The 22,311-nt window shown below is 41.5% G+C and overlaps 2 protein-coding genes across 4 annotated transcripts in view; one reads left to right on the plus strand and one right to left on the minus strand.

The window, feature by feature from the left end:
• The first annotated feature begins 298 nt into the window (after positions 1-298).
• On the plus strand, positions 299-11,954 carry LOC103175060 (endoplasmic reticulum-Golgi intermediate compartment protein 2-like). The gene is made up of 13 exons (XM_007887809.2): positions 299-568; positions 810-918; positions 1,276-1,322; positions 4,324-4,394; positions 5,087-5,127; positions 5,306-5,416; positions 6,401-6,496; positions 7,403-7,458; positions 7,586-7,684; positions 8,895-8,992; positions 10,308-10,470; positions 11,242-11,317; positions 11,744-11,954. The coding sequence occupies exons 1-13, from the start codon at positions 460-462 to the stop codon at positions 11,769-11,771; spliced, it is 1,104 nt and encodes a 367-aa protein (XP_007886000.1). The 5' UTR covers positions 299-459; the 3' UTR covers positions 11,772-11,954.
• LOC103175059 (fatty acyl CoA reductase 1) overlaps positions 11,200-22,311 on the minus strand; it is a 30,615-nt gene continuing 19,503 nt past the window's right edge. For all 3 annotated transcript variants that reach the window (XM_007887807.2, XM_042345458.1, XM_042345459.1), the window contains 3 exons: positions 19,676-19,805; positions 15,962-16,089; positions 11,200-14,995 (listed from right to left, as the gene is read on the minus strand). In XM_007887807.2, the coding sequence (XP_007885998.1) occupies positions 14,833-14,995; positions 15,962-16,089; positions 19,676-19,805 (421 nt within the window). In that variant the 3' untranslated portion in view covers positions 11,200-14,832. The remainder of the gene's footprint in view (positions 14,996-15,961; positions 16,090-19,675; positions 19,806-22,311) is intronic.

Consider the following 22,311-nt stretch of genomic DNA (forward strand, 5'->3'; position numbering starts at 1 on the left):
GTACTCCATAAGTACGAGACTTGATATTTTAAAGAGTAATTAGTTTATTTCAGACAGTTGCTGGTGAGCTGTCGGGATCAGGACTTTGTATATAACAGTATTGGAGTTTGTAGCCCACGATAGAGGGTCGGAGTCCCCCTTTGATGTCCAATCTCATCAGTGAACCCAACCCTTCAGTGCGGGTGTTCCCTGATAGTGCGGTTCATATCCTGTTATCCCGGATTCCCAACACGGAAACACCAAACAGCACAGCGCTGTAACCAAAGGCTCAGGTTCCGAGAGAAGAACATCTGTAACCTTTGGAGATCGGTCTCTCTCTCTCTCTCTGTGACCTGACCCGAGGCTGCAGTTTCCAGGTGATGCCCTGTGAAGGAGAAGGTTCTGCTCTCAGTGGGAGTGAGTCCCTGAGTGTCTGTGTTTGTGGACTGGAATTCAGCGGCTTCACAAAATCCCACCAGAATGAGGAGGCGATTCGGCAGAAGAGCATCACTGGGGGTCATCAAAGGGTTGGACATCTTCCCCAAAGTGCCTGAAGTCTGTGTGGAAACCACTGCCACTGGGGGTACAGGTGACTGACCTTCCCTTCTGTACTGCAACACCTTCCTCTCCCCCACCCCATCCCCTCCCATCCCCTCCCATCCCCCCCCATCCCCCCCCCATCCCCTCCCATCCCCCCCACATCCCCCCCCCCATCCCCTCCCATCCCCCCCATCCCCTCCCATCCCCCCCCCCAACCCCAGTCAGTTCACTGTGAAAATCATATGAAATTGTTTTTAGTAATAATAATAATAATAATAATGTTGTTGCAGTTTCTCTCCTCGTGTTTGTGCTCATCGCCATCTTGACAATTGGAGAATCGTTATATTATTGTAACAGTTGGATTAAGTACAACTATGTGGTCGACACGAGTATTCAGAGGTAAGTGCATCCGCTTCACAAAACATTCTCAAGGGGAATAATTCACAAGCAAAGTGACGTATTGGATGCGAGGAACAAGCCCTCCCTGGATTCCCTCCCAAACAATGTATGTCTCCAAAGCACAGGGGGGTGATTAAGGACAGACCGCCTGGCATCCCAGGTGTTCCGAGGTTCCCCTCGGCCAATTCCTGGCCCATTCATGTTACGCGTTTTAAAGTATAACCTGCAAAGCTCTTTGGGACGTCTCGAAGATATGATAAGGCGCTATATCAAATACAAGGATTATTATTATTATTAACAAAGTTTGCAATTTTTAGTTTTTATTCTATAAGATTGTTTTTGTTTGTTGTATTGCAGTAAACTTCAAATAAACATTGATCTCACAGTGGCCATGAAATGTGACTGTAAGTAACTGATTGTTTCTCAACACACTAAATGTATTTGTCTGCAAAATACAGTCACGACAAGTTACAGGTAAATCCTGTGAAGCGCTTTGAGAAATCCTCCTGACATGAAAGGCGCTGAATATACCAAATACAAGGATTATTATTATTAATATTAATTGCTTCTCTATGTCTAGGGAAAATATAATGAGATGTCCAGCTGACCATTGATATAGTGCTCTGAGATTCTCCCCCACGTGAACGGTGCTATATTAATGCAAGTAGTTGTTGTTGCTGTTGTTGTGGTCAATGTCAACCGGATCTTTAATTGTTTTCGAGGGGTGGATTCCCCGCATGGGAGATGATCGACGTTGCCGTGCTCCTGGGAGCCACCTAGTGGGACATGTCAAACATACCACAGACAGCGGCCGGCAAAGAGATTAGAATAATAAAAATCCTCGCATTTGATATAGCGCTTTTCACGTCCTCTGGACTGTATGTTTGTATATTTGTGGGCGAAACGCGGCAGCCAATTGCGCACAGCAGCGTCCCACAAACAGTCGTGGATTGAAAATGATTGTTTTGTTTTGGAGGGATTATTATTAGGCTCTGTGTGGAGTAAGGAAACTTGCCCAAGGTTTCGCCCTGACCTGCCTGGAATTGAACCCAGGTGTCTCACTTGCAAAGCGAGTGCTTTAACCACTGAGCTACAGGACTGCACAATATCTCCCAAAAATGTGGTCACTCAATCCCACGACTCTTTGTGGGGACGCTGCTGTGCGCATTTAGCTGCCGGGTTTTGCCCTACAAACATACAACAACAAGATTCCATTTACAGAGCGCCTTTCACTTCGGGAGGATGTCCCAAGGCGCTGTACAATTGGGTCGGGACCCGAGCATTGGGGGGAAATGGTCAGGGTGAGGGGAGGGAAGGGAGGGAGCGAGGAGGGGGTAGAGAGTCGAGAGGGGAGCTGAAGGCACAGTCAAAGAGAAAGGTCTTGAGACCGACCTTGAAGGAGGAAAGGGAGGAGGCGGCGAAGGCACTGGGGGATAGAGTTCAAGAGCCTCGGGGCTGAGAGGCTGAAGGCCACCGATGGTAGGGCGGTTGGGGCGGGGGATGTAGAGCAGAGCGGAGCCAGAGGAACGGAGGGTACGGGCAGGTAGGTAGGGGGAGAGTAGGTCGGAGAGGTAGGAGGGAGCGAGGCCGCGAATGGCCTTGTAGGTGAGGATGAGGATCTTGAATTCGATCCTCTGGGGGATGGGGAGCCAGTGGAGGCGAGCGAGGGTGGGGGTGAGGGTGAGGGCGAGGGTGAGGGTGGGAGTGATGTGGTCGCGGTATCTGGTGCGGGACAGTACACGAGCTGCAGAGTTCTGAATGACCTGCAGTGTGGAGGGAGAGCCGGGAAGGCCGGCGAGGAGAGAGTTCCCGTAGTCCAGCCTTGAGGTGATAGAGGCGTGGACCAGAGTTTCAGCCGTGTGAGGGGTGAGGTAGTGCCGTAGTCTGGCGATGTTCCGGAGGTGATGGAAGGCGGTGCCAGTTGTGGTGCGGATGTGAGGGAGAAAGGACAGCTCAGGGTCGAACAGAACCCCGAGGTTCCTGATGGCTTTGAGAGGTGGAGAGTGCAGCCTTGGATGCTGATGCTGTCAGCGCTTGAGGTGCGGAGGCGCTGACGTGAGCCAATCAGGAGGGCCTCAGTTTTGCGCACGCTGAGCTGAAGAAAGTCCAGGACTCGATGTCGGACAGACAGCTGTCAGGACATCGGGGGTTGTGGAGTTGAGGGTAGAGGAGGAAAGGTAGAGTTGGGTGTCATCCGCATACATGTGGAAGTTAACCCCATGTCTGCGGATGATGTTACCACAGGGGGAGCATATAGAGGGTGAAGAGGAGGGGACCGAGAACAGAGCCCTGAGGGACACCGCACGAGACAGTGCAGGCGGTGGAGGAAAAGCCGTTTGTGAAAACAAAATGAAGACGGTGGGAGAGGTACGACCTAAACCACTCAAGGACAGGGCCTTGAAGGTTGAGGTGGAGGACAAGCGGTGGAGGAGGATAGCGTGGTCGACTGTATCGAATGCTGCCGATAGGTCGAGGAGGACGAGGAGGCAGAGGGAGCCCTGGTCACAGATGGTCAGGATGTCATTGGTGACCTTGACCAGGGCAGTTTCTGTGCTATGGGCAGCACGGAAACCCGACTGAAGGGGTTCAAATAATGAATGGGTGAAGTGGAAAGAGCGCAGCTGGGAGGCGACAACTCGTTCCAGGACCTTGGACAGGAAGGGGAGGCTGGAGATGGGCCGGAGATTGATAGCTGCGATGCATCAAGGGAGGGNTTTTTTCAAAGTGGGAGTGATGGTGGCAGTTTTTAGGGGAATGGGAACAGAGCCACAGGAGAGGGACAGGTTGACGATGTCTGTGATAAGTGGGGCAAGGAGGTGGAGCTGGGAGATAAGGAGTGGAGTGGGGATGGGATCAAGGGAGCAGGTGGTGGGTTTCAGGGACAGGATGAGTTCGGTGACAGAGGGTGGGGAAACGGGTTCGAAGGTGTGTAGGGAAGGATGGGTAGGAGTCGGAGTGTGGGAGGGAAGGGGTGGGGGGTGGGTGGGAGTCGGAGTGTGGGAGGGAAGGGGTGAGGGGTGGGTGGAAGTTGGAGGGGGAGTGACCACAGAGCGGATTTCCTTGATTTTGGATTCAAGGAAATCCAGCATCTCCTCGCAGTGAAGTCACTATATTTTATAATATGTTCTGTGAAGCGCTTTGAGACGTCTCAATGATGTGGTAAGGCGATATATCAAATGCAAGGATTATTATTATTATTATTTATAAAGCAAATGCCCCCACCCGCCCCCCAAAAAACGACTTGAAAAGATTGAGACAATAAATCCATTCAGAGTTTTATGCAATAACAGGCAATGATCTGAAACATTACTTATAACAAGAACTGAAACCTAACTTTTAGCGAGAAATTAACCGCACTTAATCCCCAGTATGGAATTTGTGTTTTTCTCTTTTTTGTCTTAAAAGATATAGGAGCAGACATCCTTGATCTCTCAGACACAGTAGTGGAAGATTCAGAGGATCTGCACTATGAGCCTGTAAGGTTTAGCAACTTGATTATTTTTTAGCTGATTTTATCTCAAGAGTTTCTGGTCTGACCTTCACTCAGACAGTGCATGAGAAAGCGATCAAGAGTTAGAAGTAAATGTAGCTTCTTGTTTTTGGGTTTAACTTTAAGGTCTTTGTAAGGCAGGAAACCAGAAGCTGTGGTTTGCAACCTCTAACACCCTGTTGACATGTAGTGAGTGGGTGGATGTGAATTTCAGTAAATTTCTGTGCGATAAACATAGAACCATAGCAACAGGAAGAGGCCATTCAGTGACTCGAGCCTGTTCCGCCATTCTATAAGATCACGGCTGGTCTCTGCCTCAACTCCAATTAGCCGCCCTTGCCTCATATCCCTTGATACCCTGACCTAACAAATATCTATGTGCCTCACCTCAGTCTTGAGTACAAGGACGTTTCCTTCCTTCAACGACTGCAGTAACTCCTGTTTTCCTGTGCTTTGTGGTTTCCTGTATGGAATGGAGCATTGAATAAGATAGTCCCCCTCTCTGTACGATTGCCGGTGGCACATTTGCCGGCTTATCTTTGCTCTGAGACATGACCAGTGTGAAGGGTGCCAGCTACGTACATGCAACTTGTTCTTGCGCTCATGAATTTCAAGCAAACAAACCAGCTCCCGNTTTTTTGTTGTTTAAATAAACCGATTTTATTTTCACATATTTAGACGCAATTCGAACTCACACCTGAGGAGAAAGACTGGTACGGGTAAGATTCAAAAGTTACAATAGTTGGTACAATTTACACGTATATAGAGCATCTCTCACGACGGGAAAATGTCCCAGAGGTCTTGACAAAAACTGTTCCCGATCGGTGAGTAGCAAAACCTTCCAATTCATATGTGAGCCTTTCCCATTTATATAAGGACCTTTTTGCTAAACTGCAGGACTCGTCAGGACATTCATGAAAAGCTACAGGAAGAACATAACCTGCTGGATTATCTCATAAAGTCATCATTTGAAGAAAATCGCAAAACAAAGGCTCCGAGGAAATCCATGTGAAACTTTATATCAGGGTTCTCTTTGACATTAGAATATGAATCCTTGCCTTTGATACAGCACCTTATCACGTCGTCAAGATACATCGAAGCGCTTCACAGGATTTACTGTAAAGTGTAGGGACTGTGAATTTAGAAGACGAATGCAGCAGCCAAATTTGAGCCACAGAGGTGCCCCACAAACAGCCGTAAAGTGAATGATTAACAACTGGCTTTTCTCATTTCGAATAGCGCTGCGAGATCTTTAACATTCCACCTGGTCACGGAGACATCAGGTGACCAAAGTGATTCTAATTATGGCTAAGACGCTTTTTTTTAAAAAAGAAAAGAATTAATTTCTCTTAGTTTCTCATTATTTTTCGTGAAATTTGCAAGATTGTTAAGAAAATCGTGAAATGTGAGACATTGCACTGAGAGCAAGAAAGTCCCCCAGTAACAGACCTCTAAAAGGATCCATTGTCTAAGCATTTCCCCAAGACTTATGTTCATTTTTGTCTAATTACCTGCAGTCTATCACGTGGAGAGAAAGGATCACTAACCCTCCTGGGGATTCACCTACATTTTGTCAGTTTGTGTCTGAGCCGTTTTTCAGCCAAAGAATTACAATAGTGAACTGGATAGCTCTGTAGAGGTTTTGCAATATAAACCTGGTATTGCTCTGATGCAAATGTGTTGACAGTAAAACTAAGACAGCGCTAACGTGAAGATTCATTTGCACCTTAGCTTGACGCCCTGAGTATTCCCAGCCTGAACTTCGCAGTAGGCAGGCTTTAGGGACGTTGCTGTGCAAACTGGGTGCCACGACGTACACCTGCACAATGCACTCACTGCTACACTTTACAGTGAATCCTGTGAAGAGCTTGGGAAAGAGGCACCGTATGAAATGCAAGGATTCAGCTTCTTTTTTAATCATCTTTGTCAAAGAATTCAACTCAAATTACGTGACCTGTAAAACAAGTGTTAACTCTCTTCCTTTTCCCTCAGAGATGTCAACTCCACAGAACCTCCCAATGCGTGCAGAGTGTATGGTTCAATCTACGTGAACAAAGTAGCAGGAAACTTCCATGTTCTGTCTGGAAAGTTAGTGGCACCAGTCTCCACACTTACTCAGCGTTCCCTTGTCCGGCCTAGCAAATTGGTATTGGCGGAAATCAATTCCCTCGCATTTAAACAAAGCCCTTAATTGTCAATTTAATTATATTGAGGGTCAATTGATGTCTGATAACATCCTGTTGTAAGAGGATATCCCCACTGACCACATCACAGGGAACTGACATTGCTCACAACATGATCAGAACATAAGACCATTAAATCCCCACTTTTCTTCAGAGCTTATTGGGGAAAGTGGCCTAAATCACGGCCGAAAAGGTGGGCTTTAAAGGTGGGGAGGGAGGAAAAGGCCTTTAATTTTCAGTAAGTAATTATCAGGCAAATATGCCAGACAGCTCTTCCGCCTCAGTAACCCATGTATTAGTAACTTAGACACAACACAAAGTACAGGTCCACAGTAGATTACAATGAAGGAATATTCTTTATGAACCGATATGGTTGTTGACTGTAACAATGACCTTCGTTACAAACTACAGCATCTTTTAACTTTTGACTTCATTGTCGTTTTGTATTTTTCTTAAGTGTGGTACATGTTTAAAATGATAAAAGCCTAAATAAACTGAAGTCGGTAACCAGGGGACACCAGCAGAGAGTGACAGGGGATCTGAAAGAGAATTTAGGAGGAACAGTGTAGTGAGATTGTGGAACTCAATGCCTGCAGCGGTGGTTTCAGACAGTGTAGATGGATTCAAGAGGAAGCTTAGACCTTCACACGAGGGAGAGGGGAATAGAAGTGTCTGAGAGGGAGTAAGGAGGTAGGTGGGAGAATCATGTAGGGCATTAACACCGACACGTAGGTGGGCTGAGTGGCCTGTTTCCATGCTGTACATTCTTTGTCAAATGCAAGGATTATTATATTATTTCATACTGTTGCAGGTCGTATGAGCTTCCCATTGGCCATGCACACGTGATTGCTGTAAGGAATCCCAAAGGTACTATTTTCTGTACATGTTTGTCCCTGGCATTTTTATATATGAAGTTTGGGGTAATGAGAGTTCAGTGCAGTTGGGGAAAAAAAGCTAAACTGCGTATTATTAAAACAATTTCTTCCTTTTACAGTCTATAATTTCTCCCATCGAATCGATGATTTCTCATTTGGAGTGTCTAGCCCCGGGTTAATCAATCCACTAGATGGTAGTGTGAAAATAACTGAATCAAGTAAGTCAACAGAGAAAATGCATTCGTACACAACAACAACATCAACAACAACTTGGGTTTATATAGTGCCCTCCACGCCGGACGGCATCTCAGAGCGCTTCACAGTAACGGATCCCGGGGCCGACCCGGGCGGAGGGGGAAGGAAGGTGACCAAAGGCGCAGTCAAAAAGGTCTTCAGTAGAGACTTAGAAATAGAGAGGGGGCGAAGAGAAGGGAGTGAGGAAGGGAGTTCCAGACCCTCGGGGCATAGTGGCTGAAGGCACGGCCGCCAAGGGTGGAGCGGAGGACTCGGGGGACAAGTAGGAGGCCAGACCCAGAGGAACGAAGGCAACAGATACTGTTTTGAGGAGAGAGGAGGTCAGAGAAGTCGGGGGGTGCAGAGGAGTGGAGGGATTTGAAGACAAGGATGAGGATCTTGAAGTGGATCCTCTCTGGGATAGGCAGCCAGTGCAGTCTGGCCAGGACTGGGGGGATCGGGGAGCGGAGTTTGGTGCGGGTGAGATCACGGGCAGCAGAGTTTTGTATAATCTGGATGTTATGGATGGTAGTGGAGGAGAGGCCGGCGAGGAGGGCGTGAGACTAGTCCAGCCAAGAGGTGACAAAGGCATGGATCAGGATTTCAGCGGCTTTTGGAGAGAGGTATTGGCAGAGACGGGTGATGCGTTGGAGGTGGAAGAAAGTGGTGCTGGTGCTCCACTTATCTCAACACATGGAGTAACAGGTTTTAAAATTATAATATAGCAGCCAATTAATGGTGCTAACTCTGCAGCACGCAATTTTCCCAAATTTTGTCTGGGAGAGTAGAAGACCTGCCCGGCTTTGTGATATGGTGTCTCCTCAAAGCCCCTTCAACCCCAGAGAGACCATGTTTCACTTCAGAGCAGAGCCCTTTGTTTGCCTCGAAAATAAACACTGATCTTAGAAATTGCATCTAACCTCAGAAACGTAACTCCCAATAATTACACCAATTAGGGAAAAAACTCACTAAAACGGTCCCAGCGGTCACACTGGAGCTGCCCTTGATATTAGTAGAAATTTAGTATTTCTATCATTGGCCTTGAAAGATAATTCTGCCCGATTCACCAATTCCCTCGTTCCCATGCTTGGCATCTGACCCTATGTCTGTAAATCGCTCCGATACATTATCCTCCACAAAGAGGTCTGCATAAATGCAAATTGTTAAGTGTTGTGTAATGTTGTTATGTTGCAGATCTACATATGTTCCAATACTTCCTTGTGCTCGTGCCAACTGAAGTAAATACCTATAGTTTCTCTACCAGTACTCATCAGTATTCCGTCACAGAAAAGGTAAGGAAGCAAACACTTTTATAATTTCATCCCTAATACAATGGCAGTCCTGAATTTGATAATCAAATACCTCCCAAACCAATCCTTAACCTTTACGTCATTTCCAGATTCTCTGACTACAAACTGACTATCCTGTTGTGTATCTGTTGTCGTACAAGTCGTCTGATTGTGAAGTCCTGTGTGTGTTGCCATGGGGCTGTTTGTCTTCTGGTCATTAGTGCTACGTGAAAGGCGCTATGTAAATATAATTTTGTTGTGGTTGTTGTTGTAGCAGCCTCTACTTTTGGCCAAAGTCACTTATTTTTTGTGACACTTGTTCATGGCTTGGAATTACTTACACGACCTTCCAGGAAATCCACCAAATAACAGGGAAACCACCAGAAAAATGCCACGTACTTAATCGTTACTATATTTAGTAATGTGTACAGTTCTAATGGCATAAAAAGTTAATGAACTCTCCGGAAATTGACAGTGGATAGCTTGGTGTTACTATATCTTTCCAAATAAAATATTAATCAAAAGTCCAGATGCGCTAGGGATTGATATCAAAGGAACCCTTTTTTACACTAAAGCGATATTCCTTTCAGCAGGCTGAAAGATTGATTTCTGACCCAGTTTATGTCTGCTAAATTATTGCAAAGATGACCAGTTCTAATGCCCCTCAGTTCAATACATCAGAATGTGCCATGAAAGCATCAGAATTGGCTTGGACTGGTCATTTTGTTTTAAAAAAATGTACTTCCTTCTACAAGGGTGGAAGGTGCACTAACGTGTTCCATGTGAAAGGTGCAATAGAACTGCAAGTAGTTGTTGCAGTCACCCCACGTCAGGACATTACACATTGGATTGTTTCACATATTCAGTGAAATATTCAGTGAAATGTTCAAGTGGCTTGAGTTTACCTTCAAATCAAGCAAGTCTCATCTTGTATACACCTTACAAATATCATGTTCAATTAGAAGATTCTTATCTTTCAACCCCACACTGAGATTTTACCTGGTTTACAAATAGTGGTGTAATTTGTGATCATTTTCACTGAATCTCTCAAAATTGGCTCTTCTTCCTTACCAGTGGCTCAAAACCAAGCAGCATACCTATTTGCTTATGTTTGCATGCCCCGTTCAATTTGTTAGCCTACACTAAACGTAAGGAAAGCGCCCGAATGAGATGTTTTTTTAAAAATGTGTGCTGTTATGCCATACACGGTCAGTCTCGCTTCCTCTCCCCCTGCAGGAAGCACGTTTTGAAAAACGCTGAACAGTTACTCTGCGGCTTAAATTGGTTGTTTAATGTTTGAGGAACAATTTAATTTCAGGAACAAACACTAACCGAGATGAAAAAGGGTCATGGAATACCAGGCATCTTTTTAAAGTATGATATCAGCCCTCTGAAGGTCATCATCTCTGAAGAAGGAATGTCCACCCGCCAACTCCTCATTCGACTTTGTGGCATAATTGGTGGAATCTTCTCTACGGCAGGTAAAGGCAGACACTAAATAAACTACTAGAGAATCCACTGTTTGGGTCGATGAACAGGTAAGGTCTCAGTCAAATGCCTGAAGACAACTGTGCAACTGTCTGTTAAGGCGCTGCCACTACAGATCACAGTACATCACCAAGCACTGCAGGAACAGAGTGAAATAAAATCCCCTCAGGTTTGGATCAGCCCAAAATAAAACTCAACTTAAAATCCATCGCAAATGCACAATAGCTACAAAATCATAGCCAGAAATACCAGTATATATATATATATATAGTCCTCCGCTCCACTCCGGCGGCCGTGCCTTCAGCCATGATGCCCCGAGGCTCTGGAACTGCCTTCCTCACTCCTTTCATCTCGTTCCCTCCCTTCCCATTTTCAGGTCTCTGCTGAAGACCTTTCTTTTCGACCGCGCCATTGGTCACTTTCCCCCCCCTCCCCCTGGCTCGGCCCCGGGATCCGTTACTGTAAAGCGCTCTGGGACCCCGACCGGCGTGGAGGGCGTTATATATATCCATGTTGTTATATACTGAAACTTGATACGCTTGTTGCTGCTAAACAAGGGGTTAACATAACTGAAGGCCTTTATCAAAGCAAGTCTATGAATGCTAAAGCTTAGCAAGATTATTACTTGATCTCCCGCAAAATTTCCTTACCCTTTGCCTCTCTGTGAGTGGAGGAAATTACTGCTATGTGGAAGTTGAACAAATGAGGACCATTTAAATATGCACGTTTTAATGCAAACTAAATATTTATTTCCTGCCCTGTAGGACTTCTGCACAACATAAGTGGGTTCATCGTTAACCTTATTGGCTGCATATGCAAAAGAGAAAACCACTGTAAAAGGTGAGGAACTACACCTGGGATTGTTTTAACATAGAGCAAAAAGCATTTCTTGAAACTTTGTTCAAGTACGTTTCATCACAGCTTAACCAAAGCAATAGTAAAGTAGCCAATTCACCCGTTGAAATTTTCCTGCTTCACGCTTATTGTCCTTTTTATTTACACGTCTCCCTACTGCACATTCGGAGTATTATGAAACCGTTCCAACGATCAATAGAATTAAACATCACATAGACAATCACGTGCATTTTCCATGCACGTTTGGAAACCAGATAAACCATGCATCCAGCCAGTAGGTCAGGATTTGGCCCATGCCAGTTTGGCATTGCAAGTTAGTTCATTTGACTCTGTTGCCATGCAATTTGTGCTAGAATTATTATTTGAGTAACTTTTCAAATCTATATTTAACATTCATCTTTTTCCATACAGGATGACCAGTTCTGCTCCAACCAGATAACATGAACCATTGAATATTCACAACATTCTTGTAGCTTTGCTGTACAGTGAAATATTAGCCATTGGATGATGTGCAAGATATTGAAAAGGCAGCATAGCATGGGTTCCACAATGTGGGGGAGGGAAAAGCATAAATATGTCATTTTATTTAAATAAATACAGCATATTTTGGTTCTCAAAGGCACCCATTTAATTTTCCATTCACAAATCACTATTTGTACTTCAAACTGTGACACTGACACTTGTTCATTTTTCATACAAACAGTGTAAAAAATATGAATGTTGCCATTGGAGAGTGGCTTGCATTTAACATTGCTTTCAGGATGAAAAAAGTTTTTTTTTTTAAAAAGTCAGGAGTATACAGAAAATTATTTCCTTAAAATCAAGCAAATTTTGTCCCAGATTATGCCTTACTGGTAACAATGACTGAAAACCAATAAATATTAGCCATTTCAATTACAAATGTCATTTATTGTCCTTTGTAGAAACATCCACTAAAAAGTGTAACATTGTTTGATAAGGCAGCCTCACAATACACATTGAAGTTATTTTACAACCATTGTTAATAGCATAACAACCTATGCCATTTTAGCGCACCCAGTCCCATAGCAGGAAGTTCCACTTACTGCACTATCCAACCAACCAACTACAGTCAGGAAGGATTCCTGCAAAACACCTCAATAATTCCCTCTCAAGTAATCTGCTATTAAAAAAGTTGAGAATTTGATATGAGCACAGGGTTTCTCCAAATCCCAGCTAACAAAAGTGAAAAGTATTTGCACGGCTTACTTTATAAAATCACCATTTTGTGCAGTTTTCAGTTATTTCTGCTGGCGTTCAATGCCATCACAAAGTAAGGCTTGAATCTCAGTTGCTCAAACTTCAACTGATACGTTTATCGGTGAAACTTTTTGTTGAATTACAGAAATTTGAATTAAAATCTCAAACAGGTTTTCTTTGTAACCATCCTGTCACGTTGTTTAAGATACTGTGAACAAATGGGTACAAGAGTAGCAACGTTCTGAGACGAAGGGGGCTTTTTACAAAGGATTTTACACACGTTTGGCTTAGATAATAACCCAGACACTCCTCACACAAGACAGAGCAGGCAGGGCAACTGATGGAAAACATTTGCAGCAATAACAATCACTGTAGTTTAGCTGCCAAACTACTAATTTGATTACTTTATGAAGCAAAGAGCACTCTTTCATGACTAATAGGATGGTGTATGAATTATAACTACACTGAAAACTCAACAAAAAAAAAGCTGACAATAAGAATGTTTGACAAACGGTAACTTAAATGTTATGTAGGTACACAGTACTGCACACTGAATGAAGCCAGCCAATATAATTATATATACATGTAATATATATATTATCCTGGCTTCTTTTACACTCTTGCCCTCAACTTGCCTTCGGTTAAAATAGATTCTTGTAAAGATGCAAATGTCATTCAAGCAGTTAACCAAGTTAGCAGCCGATGAATCAAGTCAACAGTTGTGAGAACCTCTAATCACACCAGCTCCGAGGACAGTTTACATCAAAAAAGGTGTGGACCGATGTTGATCAGCGGCCATGGTGTTTAAAAAATTTTTGTTGATGATTTTTAATGGTCATTTTAATCTACGTGTGGTAGAGGCGAAGTGGTAGCCAACAGTACAGCAATGGGAGGTCCCATGTAAGCTATTGGTACAGTGAGACATGACATCTCACTGATTGTGAGGCCACAAAAATAAAACTGTTCTTCATAGCGCATGTTTTAAAGGAGGCTGCAGCATAATTTTAAAATATAATCGACTCATTCAACCTTTGTGCCAAAAGCAACAATGCCAGCATCCCACTTGTAACAATCAAATGGAAAATGCCAGTAATTCTGAGAGGCCAGTAAGCAATTTTCATATCTCTTTTTAAAAAAAATCTTCAGCATAGCAACCTAAAATATAGTGAAGTCAGGCACATTCTGATACCTCAATATGATAGCCCCAGGTCAAGGCAAAACCATTAGTAAGTTAATTTCCTAATTTTATCAAAATTCAACTATTAATACATGTCCACAGAGAGTGTAGTACATTAATACATTTGCATTCACTAGTCTCATTTCTCTTCGAGGAATGTTTACCCACAGGTAACGTAAGTACCTTTTGCTTTCCACATAAATCTAAGATGCTAAATTAAAAGGCTTTTGGAAAAAAAAGGCAAACGACATTACTAGTTTCTATTTGTTGAATTCAGACATTCAGTTAAACCTGCTTGGATTAAATCTGTGACATTCTTAAAAAAAATTTTAAATATTACATGGCACAGGTCCTTTCTACGGTAACATTGGAGTAGAAGGCAACGTCATTAAGAACTTTTCTTAGCAATTTATCCACTGACTGCCACAAAGTGACTGCCATGCTTCAATGTGTGATGGTAAAAATGCAGAATTTTAAGATTGTCACTTTAATGCGAACACCACATGGGTACTTTTAAAAAAATAACAATGAATTTATTCTTCAACTCAGATCAATCAATGCATGGAGACTACAGACCAATAAGGTGAATTTTTTATGGCCAGTGATATTTAGTCTCTTTAAACTTGATGTGAATTTAATGGCGTTTCTTCCTCTAGTAATGCACCATAGACGTTTAAACTGAATGCCTGACCTGTAACCAAAAGATAAATTGAAAACTATGCAGACTCAACATGCGCCACAAGTAAACTGCCGCCCACAAACTCTACTGCAGAGATGACTACAGAAATCTGAATAGTTAAGTCAATGGAAAACAAAATTGAAACTCATTTCTCCATGTCAATCTGCCTTCAGTATTAAAGCTTATTTTAAACCCTGAAACTGATTTTTTTTTTAATTTTTTTTAAACACACACACTTGCTTTAGTGCATTTCTGTACTTTATACGGTGTTAGACAGCCAACTTAAATTTTCATAAGGTAGCTAACAAATTACATACATGACAAAGTGTAACAAGGTACAGGTTTCTTTTTAAGGTAAAAACATTAACATAAAAGTTATCAAGGTCCAGTACAACTATCCACAAAGGTTGAGTGCCAGCAGTGTCTTCAATATCTCATGGTACTAGATGCTCTGAAGTAAGACAGGAACTTGAAGCATAAGCTGACCACAAAGTACCAGATGTTCCGTGCCATTTGTGATCTTGCAATGAAAACTCTCCAGATCAGGACAACCAGAATTGTATTGAATGTATAGCGAATGTTTCGCAACCTGGAATTGTGAGACAAACAACTCATCTTATTCGAATCCAGCACACGATTAACATGCAGAATGCAATTCATTTATACGAAAGCGTGGCATAACGTAGGAGAAAATGCAAAATAATGCAAAATCTGTTGCACAATGTATAGCTATTTTTAGACATTATTCTACCGAAAACTAGGCATTAGAAAGTTTACTTCAGTCATTATATCTAATTATATTAGATCACTAATATTTCTGGCCTCATGCTGCGCCACAGCAGGTTATCTGCCATCCTTTCATGTGAGGACCGCTCTATTGTAACAGAGTAAATGGGATGTTTAGCAATGAACTCATGTTGGAAGTGGTGGCTTCATTCTCTCCTGGAGTTCCCTCTACTCCAGAGTCAGGGAGCAATTATTCAAGAAAATTGCCTCCAAAATTGGCCTCATTTTTGGTTTCCCCTTAGAAGAGTAACTAGAACCAGGAGACATGTCGGGGTATATTGTGAGCTCAGTGGAATGGAGTGGGTTTGGTTTATGTTTCAGGTACACATCAAGGGGACAGACAAGTCTTTCCAACAATTGGTCATTTTTTTTTCAGAAAAATCTATCTGTAAAAATATTATATATAATAGTAATATGCAAGAGCATTGGGGCAGAGGATAAACCAGTGACACTTAAGCCAAATTTCAAAGTTAAACCTGAGAAGTGAAAAGAGTAAGCAATTGTACTGAATGCCCAAGCACTCGTGGGAGTCTAGGAAAGCTGTGCACCATTTTGGTTTATCAGCATCAGATGTATTAGCGAGACTAAATAATATTAACTTTTCAACAGTCAATTTCCTGTAAAATTGGGTTAGCATCACATGGTTAGAATGCACATATAGAATTATAGCACATATAATAACTAAATAAAACCACATCAGATAATGATCAGAGAATGACATGACGGTAAAAGTGGCTCAAATCTTTCTAAGTTATTCATATAAACATACTTGATGAGATGTTTCCTGGCTGCAGGAAGCCCAGAGAGTTCTTCGTTTAGCACATATTTCTTGGTTCCCATGCAGTAATTCTCCATATACTCAGCCCAGTGAAGCTGTCTAACATCGAAGTTGAAAACCTTAACACACATACCACAAAAATATCATTAGCATCAAAGATACTGTAAGAAGTCGTCATATTAGAATAGTATTGTTGAATCCCCACACATAACAGGTTTACCAAGAAAAGGAATTCCATAAACTGCACTTTAAAACTGCATTTCTGCAAATCAAACCATGTTGCCTTGAGTTTCAGGTCCATATTATACAAGAATGATGAAAGAGCTTTCTCAGCAGCCTGACAAGAGAGAGAATGTTAAGCACAACAACCACTGATCATGTCTATCAGAAGAATGGTGGATTTTGAGATTCAAATACAGGTCCATTTTGGAGCAAATCTCTCAATTTTTTGGCACGGACCTGGAGCTTGACGCTGCAAGACAAACACACACTGTCTATCACTGACTGGATACTGGTACCAGCAATACCTCTTTCCCACAATTGCTTAGCAAATTGAATGCTGAGACATGACTATTCTGATCGTACAATGCACTATTCAAATGATTACAGGCAGCTCTTTGGGCTGCTCAGACCAGCAAAAAGAGAGTAATTATTTTTAATGCTAAAATGATGCAAGTTGAGGCTAATTCAGAATGGTATTTTGACAAATTTGTCCTCAGTTGAATTTATTAGCATCACGGAAAGAAGTAGTTGTACTTTGCCTCTATGCTGAAGTAGCATTTGTAATCAATAAATTACTCTTTCAGAGAGCAGGTCCTGGCACAGTGTTCGGATGTTCCCTTCTGTGCCATGAAATGCTCTGATTTTATTAGTTGGTGCTTGATCAAACTACATCAAAATGTCATGTTAATCGATCAGCTCTTTTGCCTATTACTCAGTCACATTTAAAATAGAACAAAATACAAACAAAAATCATCCCAAAACTGCAGCTAAAGGATATTCCCAATTGCATCTTTCACAAAACAAATTAATTCAACATCTTTATTTACCTGAAAAGTATGTGTGGTTCACTAAATTACCACAGGGCAATGCAGTTATTATTAAGCATCTCACTAGAGAGTGGGTCTACTTTCAAATACAAAGGCATGGCAAGTTAAGTACTTCTTATTAAAAATATATTACTATGAGCTTGGAAAAGATAATGATTTATACCACTAACAAATCACTGTAGAAAAGTACACTATAACACCTCAGAACTTGTAAAACAAAGAAAGCTAGCATTCAAACATGTTGTTTATCACCTTCTAGGTTCAGGTAACAAACACAAAGTAAAGTTGAAAAGGTATGCATCAGATATTCTGTATCCAATATTATCCATCCATTTGCTGCTGGACAACACACAAAAATTATGGTGCAAACAGTTGCCTTTTTGGTACACAGATTGGGTTTAGCCCCCAGGGGAGCACATCCCAAAGCACTGGGAAAAAAATCACATCTGAAACAAAAGGATCAACTTGACACCTGTGCCAATCTTTTTAGTGGCTCTGATGCAAAGAGGTGCAAAAGGCTCATAGCTCAATAATTCCAAGGGTCCGAAGCTGCTCAGGAGTCAATTTTACAATCTATTTTACAGGACACAAGGCAAGCGTAAAAACAAAACCCAGCTTTCAGTTTAAAACAAACCCTCAGAAGGGCTCTGTGTGCTTTTCCATTGCATTGTGATATGATGTTGGCTTTTAGCACTGTAATTCATGCATATAATGGAGTTTCCATCTGCCTGTGCTGTTGTGGGAAGACACCTAGCAAAGATCAGGTGTTTCCTGACGTTTGTAAAAACAAAAGCTGCTGCTGTCACTAAGCACCTCTTAGATGGCCTGCAACCTGGCTATACCAGTATAACCGGGTAGACACCGGGCCCTTGGCCCTAAGGGAATATTGTGCAGCACATACCTGAAGATTAAGGTAGCAGCACAGTCAAAGGGATAGGTAAGTCTTCAGGTGTGATTTGAAAGTAGGGAAGGGGTGAGGTAAAGGTATTTTAGGAGAGGCTGAAGGCAAAGTGGCTAAAGGCTTACGCTTTCCCACCAATATTAAGGCAGAGTTAGCAGGTGAATCACAGACATAATTGCATTTTTGTAATTATAGCATGTGCTCACAAATAGATTTGTTTGTCATTATATAAATTAATAAATAGTTAGAGGTAGAGAGAGATAAGAAAAGGCACATAGAGAGAGAGGGGGGAAGGGGGGAGAGAGACAGAGAGAGGAGAGTGAGAGAGAGAAGAAAGCGAGAGGCATTTTGGTGTAGCATTAGAACAGCGTGGAGTCAGTTACAAAAATTATTGTACAACTGGCAAAATCTCAAAAAGGAAAGTTCAGCAGAAAATCTGGCATTTAAAGTTGTAGCAGCTACAAATTAATATATTTTATCCAAGCATATTAACAGCTAGACCTCTGTAGAGCCAGGAAACTTCAGATCAGTATTTCCGTATTAACAAATGTAAAAAAAACTTGAAAGGCATTTGGGTTAATTGAACGTTGCAAGGCAGATCACTCGAAACATGATATTGGTATCAGTTTAGCTGAACTGTCTGGCTCCCAACGTTTCATGTTGCAACTCCACCAGCCAGAACATTCAACATTCACGTATGACGCATGCAATTTAAAGCCTCCCCCTCTCAGCTCCTTGAGTAATTGTACTAGTGACTTAGAGAGGTAAATAAAAATCAAAGAATGCAATAGGAGAGTCAGAGAACCAAACTGGTTGGTTCAGCAACATTATTCTGCAGCAAGACAAATAGGGTTACTTAAGTTCAAGCTTGGAGGCAACCAGATGGGAGTCAAAGTTTGTAACAGTAAGATCGCTATCACCTATTTTATGATTTATTTTGCTATTCAGACTCTGGACATGTAGTCGTCTGCTACCAAGACTGAAGTCATGAAATTTAATCCTGAAACTAGTCCTAGATCCTGGAATATCCCTTCAGAGAACCAAGCTTTTCAGCTGTGTCTGAATCCTGTTGTCAGATTTGCAGATCCGCCTTATGAACAGGAAGGCTGAGAGCAAACGACTTTCTGTGCCATCTGGGCTATAGTCAACATCCACAGTTGACTTTGACCTGGATACACAGTTACACCCACAGTCAACACTCAACAGTATTAATGCAATTTGAGGTAGGACGTGCAGACCAGTATCAATCAGTATGTTTTGGTGTTATTTTCCAATAGTCATGAGTTTTATATTCAACGAGAGAGAAAGAAGCAAAGTTGACCTTGGGTACTGTTACAGGATCCTGTCCCAGCCACAATGTGTATTAATGTCATTTGGTAATGGACATTATAAGAGGAACGTTTTGATGATCTGTTAGCAAACATTTACATATAGCCTAAGGATGAATTGGAAAACAGCAGCAAACATACTTTGGTATATCACTGCAGGATAAGGAAAATTCAATTCAATAAAGCAATCTCTTCAATATTTTCTGATCCATGCCCTGATATCTCAATTCCAGAAGATGAAGCTTTTCCTTTCATTCTACAAGCTTTGCGCAAATCAATTGGTTAGGTACCAAAAGCAGTATGGTTACTTCACCGCCAAAAATATTATGATGCCCTGAATTAATCAAATCAAATTTTATATAGCAATGGATGTTATTTCAGTGCAAAAGGCAATATATGTATGACACTTATAGAGTACAGTACTTACTTTCTTGTCTTCTGGGCTCAACTGGCCCATAAGCATGTTTATGTTATCAGTGTTCCACACCCACGAATGGCTTGTGAAGTATTCAACCAGCATCATTGACCTGTGTAGCCGATTAATGATTTTCATCATCCTAAACATGATGAAAGTCAAGTTAACAATCAGGAGAATGCAAACCAATTTAACCAGCAAACCAGATCCTTTATAGGTAAAATAGCACCAAACTGCTTAAATAAACAAATCACTCACTGCAAAAAGCAAACACTCGTTAATGCCAACCTTATTCATCACAACAAAATGTATGAATAAGGTTGAAAATAGTGACGCTTATTGAAAACATGTTCTAAGATGCAGTTCTATTCCCCCAAATTAAATCTGGACACAAGATTTACGTTTGACAATTATTGAGCACTGGAATTATAAGTACGGTATACACACATTAAGATGGAGGTTGTCTCTGTCTAAAATGTCAACTTTTGAAACAAGCAAGGATTTAGCGTTTAAAACATTGTGGACAACTAGTTTGATTAGTTATCATATTGCAAAATGATGAACATTCATCTGGAATAGCTACTGTAAAATTTAAGCAAGGCAAAATACTGTATTCTTTGTTAATGTGCATGGTGCTTTGCTTTTATGTGGGGAAATAGACTCAATAAAATGAATTATCAGTGAGTTGGTGGTTTGCGTGTTTATGTAGAAAGAAAAATAGTTCAAGTTAATCTGGACTCGAGTATCAGACAAGGTCAGCTTTTTCCAAAAAAAAAAACTGCATTCCATCACTGTATTATCGCAAGACCAATGTAACATGGAGCAAAACATTGCCAACTACCAATAAACGAGACTGACACTTAGCACCTCATTCGGATTCTCACACAACACTTTGTTGGATCGATAAAGCAAGACAAACCATTACATGTAGTAAAATGGCACCTTCCACAAGACTGTATTGGTACTATAAACACCCCTGTCAACACTCCCATCTTACACGCAGCACAAACCTGATGGCTTGGACTTCATCCAAAAATACAATAGGGATCTTCATTAATTCCCACAGTACAGGTGCACCGTAATCTACTCTCTCACCTGAACCAAGACACAGCAAACAAATAATAGAGTACAAGGTTCGTGATGGGATATGTCACATATCTCCCCCATAACTACAAGATGTCTCATGGAAATCTTTAGCAATAGTCCTCTAGGAATTTTTCACAAGTTTGTTTTTAACTGTAATCAAAAATATGAGAAATAGAAAGCTGCAAACAGCTTTTCTCTCTGAAAGTCAAACATAAATAATAATACTTGCATTTAATACAGGATCTTTAACGTCGAGAGGATGTCTGTCTCAAAGCAGTTCACAGTAGAATATAGTGACTGTGTAATTTTTTTAACCAAAATGAAGTGAGTTTTAACAATCTGAACTCAATTTTCAATTGACAGAAATTCTAATTTGGCGGTAAATGTTCTTTTGAGGTTGTAGCTTCGGCAGATTATGGGAGCTTTACAGTTGACCTGGAAGTCCTTGACGCCAGCACGGTGTATAATAATAGTAATCCCAGCATTTTTTTGGTGCCTAAATGGGTGGGGGCCGGGGGCCGGGGAGGAAGCTTTAATCCTAAAAGCTAACTCCTTTTGCTCTGATGGGTGCCAATAAATTACCTGCCCTGTACATTAAAACACAGCTGTCATCATCATTACCCAAATCAGCCTGATGCATCATAGCCCAGATTGAGCTGTTCGCACATAGTTTTCTGGTTAGAAGCAAAATAACCACATAATGGAAACCAAAACTTGCTCAGACAGCAATTGCTTTCCTCCTCTCCTCAGCTCTATGTAAATATAATACTGGCATTCTACAAGAGACTAGATGATTCTAGTCTTCATTAGCCAAAACAGTTCAGAAGGACACACAGATAACATAATAAAAAGGGTTGACAAGTAACATTTGAATCTACAGATGATTAGTTTATCAGCATCACTTTGTTAGTAAAAATATATGTAAGATTATCTACTAATGTAGTCTTTCTCAGTTTTTGAATATAGTTTAATCACCACATAAAAAAAGAATAATTTCTCTTCACAGATAAGAATCGAGAGTTATAGGCCTGGTAAGAATTTCACACTGTGTCTACCCAACAACCTTCACAATTAAGTTTTACACAGATGACTCAACAATTCACTGAATCACTAAGTGACCAAGTGAAGACTGAAACTTTGTCTAAAAGAACAAAAAAAACAAAAGCCTAAGTACTTCAAATACCTCCAGGTCCAACCAGGAATTAAATAGAAGGATTGGTTGGAGCTTTGAACATGGAGACTGCTTTACAATCATAAATCGTAACTACATCATGTAACTAGATTAAAGCAGGTAATCTTATTCTCAATCTCCACTACCAATTAGGAACATACTCAAGAGGTGTTGGAAGTGGAGAAAAGTTGTGACCCAAACTCCAAGGTTAGTTCAAACAACAATGGGTGAAAATATTACCCCCATATAAATAAGGATATCATAAAGCAACAGAATTAAAAACCTGGCCTAAAAGGACTAGATTCAGGTCTACACGCCCATATATCAGTACCCTATGCCCATAGGAAGCATTGTGAAAAACATGCAACTTCTCTATTCTTTTATTTCCTTC

This window comes from Callorhinchus milii, unplaced genomic scaffold (genome assembly GCF_018977255.1).
Source record: "Callorhinchus milii isolate IMCB2004 unplaced genomic scaffold, IMCB_Cmil_1.0 Scaffold50, whole genome shotgun sequence".
Lineage (NCBI taxonomy): Eukaryota > Metazoa > Chordata > Chondrichthyes > Chimaeriformes > Callorhinchidae > Callorhinchus > Callorhinchus milii.